Genomic DNA, 18090 nt, shown 5'->3' on the forward strand with positions numbered 1-18090 from the left:
ATTAAACGATTCAGTGTCGCCGCTTGCCCTAAATGCCCTGCCATCGGATTAGAGTGAGCAGCCTGGAAAAGCATTTCCCGACGGCTCTTCGGAACTAACAACTGAGTTGTATCCTGTTTTGTCTGAGTGTCTTGGACCACTCGATACAACCTGTCTTTTATTATGGCAAAATAAGGATAAGAGACCGGTTGGTCCGGGTGGATGAACTGACCGTCAATCGCTCGGACCTGAGCAAACGCATTTATTTGGGTCTCATCCTGGGATTGTTCCAGAGGGAAGTCATCACGTTCGGTGAGGTTTAGCCTCTCGACAACGCTCTGTCCCTCTGAAACAACCCCCGGGGGTCCTGGTTCAGTCTCTCCCACCTGCACAACCGCTCTCTCTCTCCCCGCCTTGTTTCCCCCCAAGAAACATCCGCACATAAAACCCCTAATAATTCTCTAAAAGCCGGCCAATTAGTTCCCAAAATCAGCGGATGTCGGAGGTGCGGGCTAACCGCCACCTCCACTCTATGCTTTTGTCCCCGAAATTGAACGACGGCAGTCATCAGCGGATAATTCACCACATTCCCGTGCACACACCGTACCTTAACCATGCGGCTCCTATTCAATGCCAACGGCTGTATCAGGCTTTGAGGTTTGGTTACATCCTGAATCCACCAAAGCCGGATAGGTACCCCCCTGGATACTCACTGGTATCTGGTACAGCCCGTCTCGATCGAGGGCAGCCTGTGGCGCGTCGGGGACCCGGATCAACGTCCCCACCTCCATCACTGGACAGCGATCTATGAAGTGGCCCAGGTCCCCGCAGCGCCAACAGGCCGGCCCAGGCTTCCCCGCCGCACCGGTGCAAGCAAGCGGATCAATGAATTGGCGTGGAGAGAGGGAGGAAACGGGACCCGCAGACAAGTGCCGCTCCGTCGGCTCCACGCCCCTGGGTGCCGCTCGTGCGCCCAAGAACCGCTCCGGGAAACCTCCAGCCCTTCCCCGAGCTGCACCCCGGTTCTGGAAGCCCCCCCTCGTCATGGGAGCCGGAACCAGCCTGTAAAGAGACGGGGAAGAAACAGAAGGGGTGGGGAGAGAGAATGAAGCCGCCGGAAGGGATTCGCTGACCCCCGGGCACGCCACCAGCTGGTCTTCCGCCAGTTCGATGGCCTTCGTCAGCGACGCCGGCCGGTGGCACTGGACCCACCGCGCGGTTTCCCTGGGCAGCCGCGCAATGAACTGCTCCAGCACCACTCGTTCTACGGTCTGGTCGACGTCGGCCACCAGCCATCTGCGGCAAGCATCCCGGAGCTGCTGGGCCATCACGAAGGGCCGGCCGCTCTCCCCCAAGGTCAGCGATCGGAACCGCTGACGATGTTGTTCGGGGGAAAGACCGACCCGTTGGAGGATGGCCCGTCGAAGGTCGTCATATACCAGGAGGTTCTGGACTGGCAGTTGCTGGGCTGCGATCTGTCAGGCAGGCGAACTGGCCAGTCCAACTACTGCCACCCACACGCTTCAGCGGACCGTTCGAAGAGGTCCAGGAAAGCCTCCGGATCGTCCTGCGGTCCCATCTTGCTGAGCTGCATGTGGGTGGCCTGGGCCGGGGTCGATGGTGTTCCCCCGGCCGGAACCTCCCGGTCTATTCAGCTCCGGATCAGCTCGCGGTCCTGCTGCTGGGTCAGGAGGAGCGCTTGGAACTGCCGCTCCTGCTCCTCTCTAACCTCCAGCATCGTCTGGTGGTGCTCCTGGTGCAGGCCCGTGAGTGACTGGATTATCTCCGCAAATGGCGTACCGGTCGTGGACGGGACTTGCATGGTGGCGGCTCTGGTCTTCTTCCTTTCCCGGGTTTCGGCACCAGTGTTGTGATGTTCGTGGGATGGTAAGGAAGAAGACAAAGGGGTCGGCTTACTGGAACTCGTGGGGGTTTTATTAACTCAGTTTTACTCAGGCTACAATAGCGTGCACTTCGCACAAACATAAAAAGTTCCTCATATAGTATCATAAATTCTCAATCGTCGGTTTCTCTCCAGCACTTCCTCTCTGCTTCCTCCCCCAGCCGAGTTCCAGTCTGTCTCTCCGTCTCCAGCTCTCTCTCCTTCTCTCTCGTTTCCTCCTGCTCTATGTACTCTCTCCACACCAATTACTGCAACAAGAGACAGGTGTTCATCATTTGTGCTTGATCCACTTACGTGCCGCTCGTCCTCTGACTCTCTCTTCCGTCACAGACTTTGCTAAACCACGCCCCCCTCGCCACAATAATCTTCACTGTATAAATTAAATAAAGATTAATCATTATTGAAGTTACAAAAGTTAATCAGTCAAGAGCAGTGAGTGATTTCTTAGTCATTTGTTGTTTGATTAACATTAAAAACAGACAGCAGGAAAAGGCTTCTTTCCCTTTAAGAAATAATGCACATCAGTACATACTGTTACACATGAACACATGTGTTACGACACTCCCATAGACTTCCATAGGAACTGAGGAATGCGGAAGTAAAGCGTGTCATAGAGCGACCAATAGTTCCAAACAACCAATAGTTCCAGCATTGAACCCCATTCATTTCAGTGTATCTCAAGCACACTCGCTGACAAATTGATGAAATTACTGCATATTTTGAGATTTTATGGCATTAGTTGACCTCTCAGGAATATTAATAGAAGTGGTATTTTATGACGCTATAGTTAATGGTTATTGTTATATAATAGACTCTAACTGCAGTTAGATAACGTGAGCAGCACTGCAAAAGCTGCTATCTGTCATATTTCAAACGTTTTTAGTCTCTCTGAGATATTTCTGTCAAAAGCTTTTCTATGAAGTCAGCCCATTCAAGGAATAACGTATAACTCCTATGAATAATTAATATGAATAAAATAAAAAGGATAAAAAGAGTTGAATTAAATTGGTTGCCCTGTTTTTTTAAACACTATTTAAAACGTCCTTCTTGGGTTAAATTCTGTATAGCCTATGCTAGAATCTTTCATTAATATTAACCTGTTGTGTATCGAGTATCATAAAATAACATTTGGACGTTAACAACATTTCAATTATAAAAGAAATTACCACTAACCAGTAGATGGCGGAAGAGGAACACTTATAGGCTCATTAGCCATTTTTTTCTCTTTTTTAAATGAATTTTTATAGATCATCAAATCACTATTATAACATTAAAATATCTATTTTTTGTTAATTTATTTGTACTGAACTGTTAAATATATAGGCTAATTGTAGGGAAAATCACAACACGATTCGTGTAAACGTAAACTTGCACTAAAATTCATTCAGCGTTTTGAGACTGTATAAAACTTGTTTTAATCGATATGGATTCTCATTCCTGGTAAATTAAACATATGACTGGTCATTATTTTCAACAGAAATGCCTGTGATAGGCTACAACACTCAACGCTGTAAAATCGTGCCCTCACATGAACCCAAATAAAATAACCAGATCACTCTTTAACGCTTTAACAAAACATTAACGTTATCTCTTCTTTATCACTCCCTAGTCGAAGTTTATGCACATATTGTGTTAATATTTACCAGAAATTGCTGCAAATATAGTGAAACTGCTGTCTGTCCTGCTTAATCCTATTCAAACAGATTGACAGTGCGGAGTTGTTTGGAAATATTTAGAGCTCCATGAACCACGTGACGGCGAGATCAAAGAGTGTCACAACTCTCTTAATATATGGCTCGTCGAACTGTTTATGTTTTACTTGAGACATAACCTACTATGTTTGCTAGGATACTCGCCAAGACGGGCATATTAACATAATTTTTGTGTGAATTTGTCCGTTCAAGCGCAAGACTTGAAAGAGAACCACTGTTAGGTACCTGAAAAACCTGAAAAGCACTATTTATTTGTTGTTGCTTGTACATTGATTATATGTTCGTATTTTCTTTATTTTATTTGACAGTTGAATATAGCTAATTTCCCTGAACATAGCACATACCGAACCGTACCGAAACGGTGACCCTAAAACCGTGATAAAAACCGAACTGTGAGTAAATTGAACAGTTACATACAATATTAATGTTAAAAATTAAGATTATTTATATTTTAATTAGTTAAAAAAAATAGAAACAAAAAACTACTCAAATAAAAAAATTATTTCACATTTAAATTAACTACAGTTATTTAAAAATTTTTTATATAAAATATATTTATATTTTACATTTTTAATCCAAATAAGACTTTTAAAAGACTTTTTCAAGGTTAAGTGTGTTCCAAATGACTAAAAGTGTGAGATAAGGTTAGCTAGAGTTAAGACAGTTCATTCATTCTTTGAGTGCATGATTACATCCCTGGACTCTTTAAACTCATTTGGATTTCTTCATCTGAAGTCTTTATAGTGTTGTATTACTTTGTTTGAGAGTTTAGACTCCCGCTAGCGTACCTGTTTACATGTCCCTGCGTTAACATGTTAGTCTGCTGTTGTGGATAATCGGTTTGTTCTGCTCTGTCACTCTCTTTCTGCGTCTTTATTTGATTGATCTGACAGAACCGTTTTACGTTTGCCATCTGGAGACCGGCCTCTCTTTCTCTCACGCTTCTCAGAAATGAAATTACACGCAACGATTTTTGACGCTGTGGATCTGGAAATAATTTTTTGTGCTTTCATCAGAGAGTAAAAACATGTATTGGGTTTTAGAACGCAGCCCGGCATGCTTCTGCAACTTTTACAGCTGGAGGGAAATGCAAGGCCATTACTGTATAGCAAAGACACATCTCTTATTACCTTGTAAATTACATAAACAAGGTTATTTGCTGCCTGAGGTTTGGTTTATTCAGAGTGGCAGTGCACGCCAGGGGCTGGATATGCGCTGAATGCTTGTAAATGTTTATGATCCACAGACTGTAAAACAGAAAGATGCTTTGTGGGTTTCTGAGTCTATATATGCTGTGTGCGGACGTGTCCTTAACATACTTTATTGGCTGTCAGTAACTAACAACAATGGCATCTCAGTTTCAAAGACGTCCGAATGTAGTATAAAAGTATTTTTAAAGCGTGTTCATTTGTCTTTCACAATTGCCAAACTTCACAAACAACTGTGGGCGACACTTACAACTTTTTGCCATGGTCAATTTTGTTCCCATCACTTTCCTCTAAGGGAAACAAAGCTCACAGCAGGGGTGCCTGCAATAAAGAGGAAGCGTTTGAATTGGTGATTTCATTAGTGAGTGTTCAAATGAACTGAGATGTTGCTTTTGAAATTTGTAGCTTTTAATGTTTCGCTGCGTGGTTGTTGCAGTTGTCACAGAATTATGAGCTATGGTTGTTGCGCCATACGGTGCATTCAAGGAAACAGCAGGGGTGCTGGAACCACTTTTTAGCCCACGTCTTATTCAACTGAAATTAAAATTATTGACTGAAATTAAAATATGGTCTTTAATGGGTTCATGAAATTGCATATTCCACATATAAATGGCTTAAATATACACTATAGCGTTTTTTATGGTTCTGGAAGTAGTTTCTTATGCTTACCTACTGTAGGCTGCATTTATTTGCATGTATTAGTATACATGTCTTTACTGTTACTCTTGATGCATTTTAATGTCCTTGCTAAATAAAGCATTAATGTCTTTAGGTATTGTATTGTATTGTATTGTATTGTATTGTATTGTATTGTATTGTATTGTATTGTATTGTATTGTATTAGTTTAGTTTAGTTTAGTTTAGTTTAGTTTAGTTTAGTTTAGTTTAGTTTAGTTTAGTTTAGTTTATTCAAACTTTGGCATTTTGAGTTGTTGTTGTTTTTCTTGTGAGAAAATTTTTATTCTTTATTCACTAAAAAAAATTCCTCTCAAATCACACACTGTAAACCCTGATAAGTTGGCAAAACTCAAACAATTAGTTGCCTCAATTTTTTTTTAAAGTTACGAATTTTTTTAAAGAACTTGCAGATTTTTATTTTATTTTGTAATCATACATTCAAATATTTGAGTAAGCTAATTCATATATTTAACGTCAAAATATCATGTAATCTAAACAAAATTTTAGTGGAAACTTGTCTAGCTTTAACTAGCTTTAGCTTTAACTCAACTACCTTGCTAATTGGTTACTCAATGCTTTGGTAGCATTAGCATAGCATATAACTTGCTGAATGAGGACAGCAATAAAATACATTTGACATTTACCAGTTCTCATACTAAGCTCATGCTCCACTTGTCACCATAATGGAAACCCTATAAAAAAAACAGAAATAACAGAAACTCTTCTAAACTATCATGACAAAACATAAAACATTACTAAATCTCCCACTTAATGTTAATCTTGCACAAAAAAAAAAAAAAAAAAAACATACAACTTAATTAATTTACTGTCCCTTTTGAGTGTCATGGCAAAGCATGCTGAGAAATAGAAATGACAGTTTCCAGCTCAAAATTAAGTTAGTCTAAATGAAAAGAAACAAGTTCATAAAACTCAAAACAATGAAACAATTCAGATTACTTGAAATGTGTCAGTTTTGTAAACTCAAAAGAAAAAGAAAGTTAATGTGTTTGAACTAATTTGTTTAATTTGATTTGACTCAAACCAGTTCATTATTTTGAGCGTTAGGGTTTACAGTGCATATTAGAGACAAATAGCATCACTGCCACAGAAAAAAATGTGGAATACGAATGAGATGATATGGCAGAGAGAAATATTTTCAGTGAATAACGATAAGTGTTTTTACAGACAATTCTTGATAGCAGGTGAGAGTGGACAGTGAAGGGTGACTCTGAATCCCTCTGTACAAGCAGGACCCTGTGTGCTTACATCACCGTAGGGGACAGGAGTGTGTCAGACAGAGGTGTATGCTGCTGGGATTCTCTGACATAGAGCTTAACCTCTAAGACAGAGACACAACACTGCCTAGGGTTTTGATATTTTTTTTATTTTTTTATTCTGTTTTATTTTGAGTTCAAGGACGCTGACAATGCCAAAGAGACAAGCTAGTCTGTGTCGTGCTAAGAGTTAAAGGAATGAGTCATCCAAAAAAGAAAATTCGGTCATTATTTACTTGCTCCAATCTCAACTTTTTAATCTGCAGGTCACAAAAGGAAACTTTTATTTTTTAAAGGGGACCTACAGTATTATGCCCCTTTTTACAAGATGTAAAATAAGTCTCTGATGTCCCCAGAGTGTGTATGTGAAGTTTTAGCTCAAAATACCCCACAGATAATTTTTTATAGCATGTTAAAAATACCCTTTTTGGGGGTGAGCAAAAATGTGCAGTTTTTGTGTGTCCCTTTAAATGCAAATGAGCTGGTGTTCCCGGCCTCCTTTCAAGAAGAGGCCATGCTCCGGTGCCAGGACAATCTCACACACTGAAAATGTCCGAAACTGTCAGTAGCTGTGTTCAGTTCGAACCGGAGTCGCACATTGATGCCTACAGAGCCAGAGTATATATGCTGCATGGAGATAGAACATATAGTTTAGTTTAATTACGGTTACAACTTATATTGTCATCTTGCTTTTATCCATTTTTAGTACAAAAGCATGTTGTAGCGGACCCTGTCCGAATGATAACCAAAACTTTACTGATGAGTTTTATGAAGTTTATTGTACATCACATAAAATATGAAGCGTCTGTTTTCACTCCAGAAAATCACAGTAAGAGATGAATAAAACAGTACAAGAAGTGCACATTAAAGTCTTGTCCATAAACACTCTCTCTCCCTTGTATTATCATCAACATACACAGCGAATTACACAAAAACACTTGTTACAACGAACAGTATACAAATATATACAGGCGTATATATGTATGCCTTTTCGGGGAGTGCTTAATAAACTGGTAATCTTTATATCCGTAAAACAACTTTGATTAAACTCTAATAAAGTGTGTGTTCTCCCTTTCATTACTGTTGTAACCAGTATCGCTCTATAAGCTGGATCATGAACAGTTGGTCCTGATCCATCCTTGTGTAACAACTTTTTTTATAAAACCCTCGTATTGACCCTAGTTCACAAAGCAGTCTGGTGTAAAATGATTCACACAGACTCGTCTGATGGGGTGAAAATAACAGCGTTTCGACGGCATGGCAACAACACTCTACTACACTGTAAAAACTAATTAGTTCAGTTTACTTAATTAAATTGTGCAAACTTGTTGCCTTAATTCAATTAAGTAAGCATTACTTAATTGCATTAAGTTGTTCTTACTTAAACCGTTTAAGTTTTTTCAACTTAATTCTATCCGGGATCTGAGGAAGTGTACTCCCAGAGTGCATTGTGGCATGAATAAATTAATTGCTTCGTTTTACTATTTTTGCCTTTATTTTACTATTTGTCTTTTGTCAGTATAACCCCAATAAAGACAGCAAGTAAAATAGTAAAGGTCGTATTAAAAATAAAAAATAAAAAAATAAATAAAAAAAATCCTTGTTACCATTGTTGTGTTTTGCATGCTGAGTGTTGAAGTTGTGTGTGACACACTTGAGCATGGCCAAATGATATTGTGACAAACATAGAGGGATTATATCAACTCAATTAAAAGGTTATGCCATAAATATTAATATAAAAAATGTTAAAAGGTCATTATTTGACATGAAAAATAGTTATGTTCTATATCATTAATGGACAAATATTACATATACATATATATATATATACATATATATATACATAATTATTTATCTATACAAATACACACATATATACATATATATATACATAATTATTTATCTATACAAATACACACATATATATATATATATATATATATATATATATATATATATATATATATATATATATATATATATATATATATATATATATATATATATATATTACTTCCCTTGTTTTGAAATAAATTTTTGTTGCATTGCTGCATTAATAGGAAGTTAATTACTATAATATGAATGAAGTTCCAAGTGTCCAACCAAAGGGAACACTAATCACAATTATGGTGAGAAGAAGTGGAGGAAATGAGTGATAAGTCTAGAAAAAATTGCCCCGCCTCAAAAACACTTTGCCCGTCCGCCCGTCCACCCGCTTGTTTTTTTGCTTTGGCAAAATGGTACTCAAACCAGTCAAGTAATGTTTACTTGAGTTTTCTAAGTAACGAAGGCATAGCATGCAAATAGTTCAGATTACTTACTTGTTTTAAGTAAGGTCAACAAATTATTGGACATTAAGTAAAGTTTACTAAAAAAGTCTTAGTAAGAACAACTGTTAGATTTTACAGTGTACAGCAACTCTTCCTCTTTTCTAAAGCAGCCCAACATGGCCTCACCTTCTTTGTTGCGTGTTTATTTTCAGGGTTCTTGTAAATTTTAGGGTTCATGATGTCACAAACCTGGGAAGAAGCTCGTTGTAGTCCCTACCATCCGTTTGTTCTTAAAAACACGAGACACATTGCTAAGATTAAATACAGTTGAAGTGTTGTTCATTGTTAGTTCATGTTAACTAATGTATTTAATTAATGTTAACTAATGAAACCTTTTGTTACCTGATTTTTTTATGTTTATTTACTTATTATAAGTTTTTTTTGTTTTTTTAACAAAAAGTTTAATAACAATTTTTCAGACACCATGGGTATACTTGTCTCCATGTTTTAAGAGACAAGTATACAGTATCTTTTAAAAAGGCTTCACACTTTGTACCATTTGGTTGCATTTTCATCAGTTGCATCAGTTGATTTTTTTCTTCAGTTTTTTAATTCAAGAATTTAAGATAACTTTCAAAATGACTACAAACTAGAATTCCTTATTGTTGAGCCCCGAGCATGCTCATATTTTATTCTCGCAAGGTTACACGTCTGCTGAACACAGCCAAGGTTTGTGGAAAAATTATACGGCCTCATTATTATGAGTGGCATGCATTTGTGCATTTCTTGAGGCTGTGTTTTTTTGTGTGCGTACATGTGCGCTTGTGTGTGCATTGTGTGTGTGTGTGGCAAGTGCATTTATGTTTTGATGTCTGGGAAGAAAGTTTTTTGATGACCCTGGATGCCCCACTGAAATACCAGATTCATCATTCTGGTTGTGTTGTGAATCACCATGGAGACTTGGAGCCGCTCAATCTCTGTCTCTCTCAGGCATGACTGGAATTAAAGTCAGATAATTCTCACTTTTAAAATCCCCTCCTCGAAAACAGCCTTGATAGGAAAAGTGTGCTGTGGAACAAGGGCAGGAAGTGATCGTCCTCATTAGGGTCCTGCTCAAACTCTGATTACAGTACGAGTACCGCTACATTTCCAGACAGCACCGGTGAATAAGATAATGACACAGTATTTATATGCACGGCTGCAAAGGTCACTAGGTAATAAAAGCTCCTCCTATGCCTTTATGCTGGTTGAACCTCATGTCCTGAGTGGTGACTTCCTTTTATTTGAAAAGATTTAAAGGGATGAGTAATGGACTTCTATCCTTGAAGTGTCACTACAGAGCAGAGCAACCCTCAGCCATTAATCATACCGCCACAGCATGAATACAATCACCAGGCAGAAACTTAATGTGTCCCACTAATGTGACTGACTCACATTTGAGTGTTGACAGTGACACCCGCTGAAAATGACTCATGAACGTCATACATTAAACAGTTAACAGATTGTATCCCGTATTAGCAGGAATGAGACCTGTCTAATTTCATGGCTTAACCCAGAGGGAAAGCTTCCTTTTATTTTGTAATTTTTTTTTGGATAACTAATATTACGATTTTTTTTTAATGCATAATACACTGCACGGCCAAAAGTCACTTAAGAGTCAATGATTGGATCATTGTTGCAGTGATTATTATGTTTTGGCAACAGTTCTTCTGATGGAGTGTGTAGCTTTTCATTTCTTAAACAACCATGTAGGAAGACTCAGGCTCAAAGTGTGAAAGAATGGTTGATGGAGCATGAAGAATCGTTTTCACACATGAATTGTCACCTCTGAGTCCAGACCTTAAATTCATTGAAAGTCTTTGGGATGTGCTGGAGGAGACTTTACAGAGTGCTTGACTCTTGCATTGTCAATACAAGATCTTGACAAAAAATTGATGCACCTCTTGATGAGATGGTACATACATGTTTGTCTGAGAGGGTTGCAATGGCCTTTAGCCGTAATTTTATTCATAATATAGTGTACCTTTGTGCTTAATTATATCATAATATTGCATTGACTTCTATCAAAATGTATCTTTTGATATAAAAAAAACACTTTACAATATGATTCCATTTGTTAACATTAGTTAACAACTTTAGCTAACATAAACTAACAATGAACAATATTTCTAAAGCATTTATTAATCTTAGTTATTTATCATTTCAGAATTTACTAATACATTACTAAAATCAAATGTTGAACCTGTTAATATTATTTAATGGATCTGAGCTAACATGAACTAACAATGAATAGTTGTATTTAATTAACTAATTTTTACAACTATTGATAAATACTGTAAAAAATGAATTGAGTGGAGATGGGACTAATTTGCATATTCATGGTTCCCATTCAGTCGGTCACGTTCGACGTACGTTTCCGTTCCCTCCTTCAGGGAACGAGGGTTACCATACGTAACCGAGACGTTCTGCTTATACTAAATGAAGCAAGGGTGTAGAGTTACATTCAAGCTATTTTAAGGCACAAATACATTTTTTTCACAGGGGAAAAATGTTTCAATATTTCATTTTGATTTATTAAAGAGATTAATTTTTAGGGATAAAATAATTGACTGCAGGGGACTTCTATGTTAGTTGTTAGAGGCAGAATATATAAGAATTTTTTATTAAAATATTCAAAAACCACTAGAACATTGTTATATATTTTGTTCACTTGTGTTACATTATCCCAAATGTTTACAAGAGAAATAAGCCATTTTAATCAGAACACGGACCGTGTCCGTGCGTCGCCTATCAATGACATCCTACCCGCGTTACCCTCGATTTCCGGTTTAACTTTTGAAACACCAAAGACGCTTTAATATATTATGTGTTTTATTAGAGAGATGAGCAACTATTTGGATACATTCATCGACAGAGAGCTAATCATTGTTATATAGCTCAACACAGTCTTATTGTTTAAATCTTGTTTTCTTTATTTACCATGAACCATGTTTTACCATGCCTAATATCGATCTAGCTTACTGCAGTGTGCAACAACAGAGAGCATTATAACATAACTTTCAACACACTCAAATGTAGCTAATATGATAAAAACAGCGATGTGTTACCCCATATACGCATGAGCGGAAGAAGCAGAAGCGGACGTCTGAGGCATAATAAAAGCTCTGCTGCTCTCGAGCCGTGTGTCACGCTTGTCCCTCATTATCAATCGATCCAGCGGCCTCGTTCTGCTCCGACGGACCCACCCTGCTTTATACTACAATAACGTTAATACATCTTTAATACATTAGGTCATCCATGAATATGATTTCTACCCGAGTCCCATCTGATTCTTTTCCACCGACTGTAGAGGTGAAGACAATAACTCCCACGATTCCGTGAAATTAAGGCATCATCAAGCTACGCCTTTGTTTTGAACAAGCGACCTCTAGTGGCGAAAATTACATATTGTGCTTTTAATGTTAGATCAATGTACTATAATGAATGATAACTAATGGGACCTTAAAGAAAAGTGTAACCAAGATAATATAGCATAACTTTAAACATTAAGTAAGGATAGCAGTGATTGTTAGAATTGAGATTGATGTGCAATGTTTTTTTTGTTTTTTTTTCAGTGACCAAGAATTGGGAAATGCTATTATATGGGCATTTAACTTCTCTAGTACATTTATTATAGCACATTTTGCCTGCATTTGATTTTCTTCTTTGGCAACATGACTGGATTTTACACATGAAAACTGGGACAGCACCGAGTGATACAGTAATGTCAGGTCATCGGATTTAACTTTACTTTCCCTAAACGTAGTGGTGTGATCGTCTTAACAGAGATTAAGGTGGTCGGGTGAGGTAAATCTGTCTGTTTTACTCTTCCTGTTCATGCCGCCTGCCGTCAAGCAAACTACAGTGCTGTTTATCTTTATGGCCTGCCACAGAAGCTGTTAAATTATGCATTTCTTCTTTAAATAAGGCTTTGAAAACATGGGGGGTGCCAAAGACTTATGACACAAATAATAAGCCATGGAAAAATTGTGACATGGACTTTAAAAAAAATACTAGAAACTAATTTCTTGACTGTCAAAGATGTAAATGCGATGTTGTTTCTGTCTCTTTCTCCTGCAGTATAAATGACTTTGTATGTTTACCACAGCACAAAGCATCAAACATTTATGACGCAGCCAGACGGAAGGGCTGTAAAGTATCAGTAGAATGAGGTGCGGCAGACAGAGCTCTCTGTAGCTCTACAAAACACGATGCCCGAGAGACCTCTGAGGAAGTTCAAACCAGCTATTCAAAAAAAAAAGAATCAATCCTTTAAAGGAATAGTTCACCCAAAAATATAACTTCTGTCATTATTTATTCACTCTCATGCCATTCCAAACGTGTATGATTTACAGAAAAGGAGATACTTTGCAGAATGTTCAAGCTGTTTCTATGTTTCCATACATTCCAACATATTTTGGACCGTATTCTGTCAAGCTCCAAAAAAAGACCACCATAAATGCAACAAAAACACCATTTGGCACATCTCCATTGACACATTCTCTATATTCCAAATCATACAATAACTTTGTGTTCACGGTTTTGGGTTGGTAAGATTTTTTAAATGTTTTTAAAAGAAGCCTTTTCTTTAGTTCCTTGTTTCCTGCATTTATTATCAAATTAATTTAAGACAGTAATATTGTTATGTATCATTAAAATTAAAAATATTTTAAGTATTTTTATTGACAATAACCATCGCACACCTGTTGGTAATAGATAGGTGCGTATGAAAGATGGAGATAAGAGGTGCGGATAAAAAAATATCAAAAAGTCTCAAAAGTTAAAGGAAATCCCGCACACTATCGATACTTGCAAAAGATATCAAAACTTTTTATTAAAGGCGAAACATTGCTAATACATTTTTTTGCTATCTTTTGCAAGTATTGAGTACTTTTAAGTATTTACTAGTAACACAATGTGTTGATAGCATTAGCATAGCACTTGCTAAATGAGTACAGCAATAAAAAATTATATTTAAAATTAATCTTGCGCAAAAAAAATATTTTATAACACTTAATTTATGCTTCCTTTTGAATGTCATGGCAAAGCATGTGGGAAATAGAAATCTTAGCCCAGTTTTGGTTAATTTTAAGTTAGTCTAAATTAATACAGACACGTTCATAAAGCACCAAATCATGAAACAATTCAGATTACTTAAAATGCGTCAGTTTTGTGAACTCAAAAGAAAAAGAAAGTTCTTAATACTCATAAAAGTGCATTTGATTGAACTAATTTATTTAATTTGAGTTGGCTCAACTCTAACAAATTAATTATAAATGAATAATGACTTAAATGTCAGTGTATTCCTCGCATGAGATATTGTATGACTGAAAAGACTTGAAAGATTGCAAATGAGGCCAATTTTGTCCTTTTGGAGCTTGAAAGCCACTGATTTCTGCCTTCTTTCGTTGTATGGAAAATAGCAGCTTGGAAAATATTCTGCAAATGACTATGATTTGATGTCAAAGAAAGAATATGTAATTAAGCCCCTTTTGAAGAAGTGATAACAATAGCAGTCTGTAATTATATAATAATGTGATGCATAGAATTAAATATAATGATAAACCAGCCTTGGTCCTTTAAATCTAAGTAGGTTTGCTCTAGGGATGTGTTGATACTAACCGTGTCCCTCCCTTAGGGTATGCCTGCCAGTAAAGTACGCTACAGAGTGGATCTGGATCTGTCACCGTACAGTGGAAATATCTTTGATGTAGAGACGGACACAGGACGAGTTATCACCAAAGTCAACCTGAATGAGCTACCCAACACCGTTTTCAAGGTGAGTCTGGGCCAACAAGCTGTTCTTCTACTGTTATGCACTTCACTCGTGTCAGAATCCAGTTTGAATCCAGCCGGCCGCAATGCGACGTCAGGCGTGACGCAAGTGTTTTTTTCGCTAGTTTCAGCTTGACACGGTTATCATTTTCACGTTCAGCGCCACGTTGTTTAAATAGAAAATGCACTGGCACCCATCTGCGTGCTGATCTGAAAACGAAGTGTGTTCAGGCGGATTGTTGGCACGTTGCTATTTTGAGGCAACTGAAAACGACGGCTCCACAGTATTTTTTATGTTATTTAAAAGGTGCGTTAGTAATATGCGCCTATAGGCGGGTGCACAATGCACGTACACTCTGCTAATTACACACACTGTGATGCGCAGCAGCACACAAACATTTTTAAATATGAAAAAGGATTCCTCTCTGGAGAAGTGTTGAGTCTTTCTGCTCGCAAATTTGGCTATGTTAATATCGAATCCACCATGGTGCAAGCGCAACTGGCTTTTAAAGGGAATGGGAGATTCTGATTGGTTTATTGCACGTTAAGCCCAAAGCACACCCATGACTCATTTAGAGAATAGCTACAACCCTTCTGGACCATGCGCCTGGCGCGCAGACCGTTTTTTCCCTCATTAAACTAGCAAAAGTGGATTCGGACACACCCTAAGTACATCAGCGCCATGCGCTTCAGACCATGTGCTCAGAGCATTAAAATAGGGCCCTTAAAGTGCACTTCCAAAGGATGAGGACTTGGAATCAAATTGATACTGTGCAAAACTTTAAAAAGGAACCCCTCATTATAATTAATTTGTATAGTCTCTAGCTCTGTTTTGACACCTAGTGAGCCACATAGACAGCATTTTAAGGTATCTAAACACAAAGGCTGTTCCCAAAAGAAGGCAGAAAAATTATGCAACATAAAAGATATATGGTAAAACCGATGCCATCGTTACTGTTCGTATCACTGTGTATGAATCGCTGAGGAAGCCTCTGGAGCTGATACTTGGAGATGGTAATGGACATTTTTGTTTCTGATACGTGCTGTAAACAGTAGCCCAAGCACAACAGACTCGGCCATCTGACCAATCAGAGCAGAGTAGGCTTGTGGAAAGGAGGGGTTTAAAGAGACTTAAACATTAGTTAATTTATTAAACTTGAAATGTTTGTTAATGTTAATGTATTAAACTTATAGAAATGCTGTGAAAGTACTGTTCATTGTTAGATCATGATACCTCATGAATGAGATGATGGTAATGAACTGAACCTTTTTGTAAAGTGTACAGCTTTCATGTTATTGAAATCCAACATCAAGCAAAAGTTTTGCTGAGCTGTGGTCAGTTTGATTCTCATTCTAATGTTTTTAAGATTATGAGAATTGGAAATGGTTTGTTAGATGGCCGCATTGCAGCCAATAAAATAACAGCATGCATTTCATATCATGTGTCTATTACACACATAGATGCCATATAAGCAATAGATGTTGCTCTTTATTTCATGTTCTATTAATGAGTCATAGAAGTATACTGTTGTCAACCAAGACAGAATATTGTTCTACTTTTTTTATATGATGGAAAAGCACAAGCACATTAAAATGTTTATTTATAGCAGCCTATCTCAAGCTAAAACCAATTATCTGCAATGACAAATGATGTCCTTCAGGTTTACTTCAGGGTCAGTAATTTATCATAGACAATTAAAAAAGAGAGAGGATATAAATAAAATAAAAATATAACAATTGCATATGCGTATTTCTGACATAAAATTCATGGACTTGTGAATGCTTTCGTTACTGTCTCCTCTACTATGACTCCTCTGCTATGAATCGATACATAAATTAACTTGTCTAACATTAAGTGAGCTTAAATCAATTTACCATTGAGTAAATGTAGTAAATCAATAAAATTCCCCTTTTTTAATATTTAGAAACAGTCAAAAGCGGCATTCATCCTCTGTGTTGCTTTATGCCACTATAAAGTGCCTGAGCAATGATTAGACATGTTTGTCTGTCTGTAAAATAATATATTATACAGCAATGGAAGAGTGGACTCCTGCAGATGGTTCAATCTGCAGGGTTGCCAGAAAACTAAAGAAACGTTATCAGAAAGATGGAAGAAAACTGTACATTTCTCGTCGATTTCCACCCACTGCAACTTATACCAACGACGGAGATAAGCGCAGTTACAAAAGCAAAATATGTGGGAGAGCGTTGATATAAGGTGACTATATTGTATTGCAATAGGGAGCACTTCAAAGTCAATTCCAAATCAAAACTAGTTAGCACAGTATTCGTAATAGAAAGGATTTAATGACAAAATCTGGTTATGGTTACACTTAAAATAGTTTCAAAATGGATGTATGAGATGATAAACTTATACCAGTAATCGTACACAGCATGAATAAAATGTTACCTGAGGGATAGAGAGAGAGAGAGAGAGAGAGAGAGGGGGGGGGGGGGGAGAGAGAGAAGAAGAAGAGAGCAAAGAAAAAAGAGAGCCAGAGAAAAAGAGAAAAAGCAACAGTTCCAATTCTCTTTTATCTATTCCTTGACCATGTGACTGAAACCAAATGTTATCTTTCAAACTGACCAATCAGACCAAACTTCCCCCACTGTAAAGGTGTGGCACGCATGGGGCCTACAGGCCTCTCTATTGTCTTCCAGATGGCCCTTCTGATAAGCAAATGGGGGGTGACAACAGTAAAGCACATTTTTTTGTTGGATTTCAAATATCTCTGATTATTTTCAATTCCTTCAGCAACGTTTTTTTTCCCCTTCATATTTACAGGAAAAACTTTTGGCACAATGGTTATGGTTCAATGACAAATACTGAAGTCCAAGATTAGAAATGTCTACAGGTTTTAACCATTATGTGAAAAATAATGACATTTTTTTTTTTTTTAATTTTACATTGAATACATGAGAATGGAAGCTTGTTTCCGCCACAGAATAACATTTTTAAAAAGATAATTGCGACTTTTTATCTCACAATTGTGAGTTTACATCTCGCAATTCTGACTTTGTTTCTCAGAATTGTGAGATATAAACTCCCAATTGCGAGTTATAAAGTCTAATTCTGAGGGGAAAAAATACTGACTTTTTTTCTCCAAATTGTGAGTTTATATTGTCTCTGTTACACATGTAACCCTGGTTCCCTGAAGGGGCGAACGGAGACGCTGATGAGACGAGCAAGTGGCCCGCGCTCAGCGGCGGCACAGAAACTATGGCGACGGGACGTATGTCTCTGTTCCCTCC

At 37.8% G+C, this 18090-nt stretch overlaps 1 protein-coding gene across 1 annotated transcript in view; it reads left to right on the forward strand.

Annotated features, from left to right (window-relative positions):
• The window catches only part of pcdh15a (protocadherin-related 15a), a gene marked incomplete at both ends in the record, with an annotated part of 306543 nt that overhangs the window by 210584 nt on the left and 77869 nt on the right, over positions 1-18090 (forward strand). The window contains one exon of the mRNA XM_079842239.1: positions 14702-14842. Within this exon, the coding sequence (XP_079698365.1) occupies positions 14702-14842 (141 nt within the window). The remainder of the gene's footprint in view (positions 1-14701; positions 14843-18090) is intronic.

The sequence above is a fragment of the Gobio gobio genome, assembly GCF_949357685.1.
Source record: "Gobio gobio genome assembly, chromosome: 18".
In the NCBI taxonomy this organism is placed as follows: Eukaryota; Metazoa; Chordata; class Actinopteri; order Cypriniformes; family Gobionidae; genus Gobio; species Gobio gobio.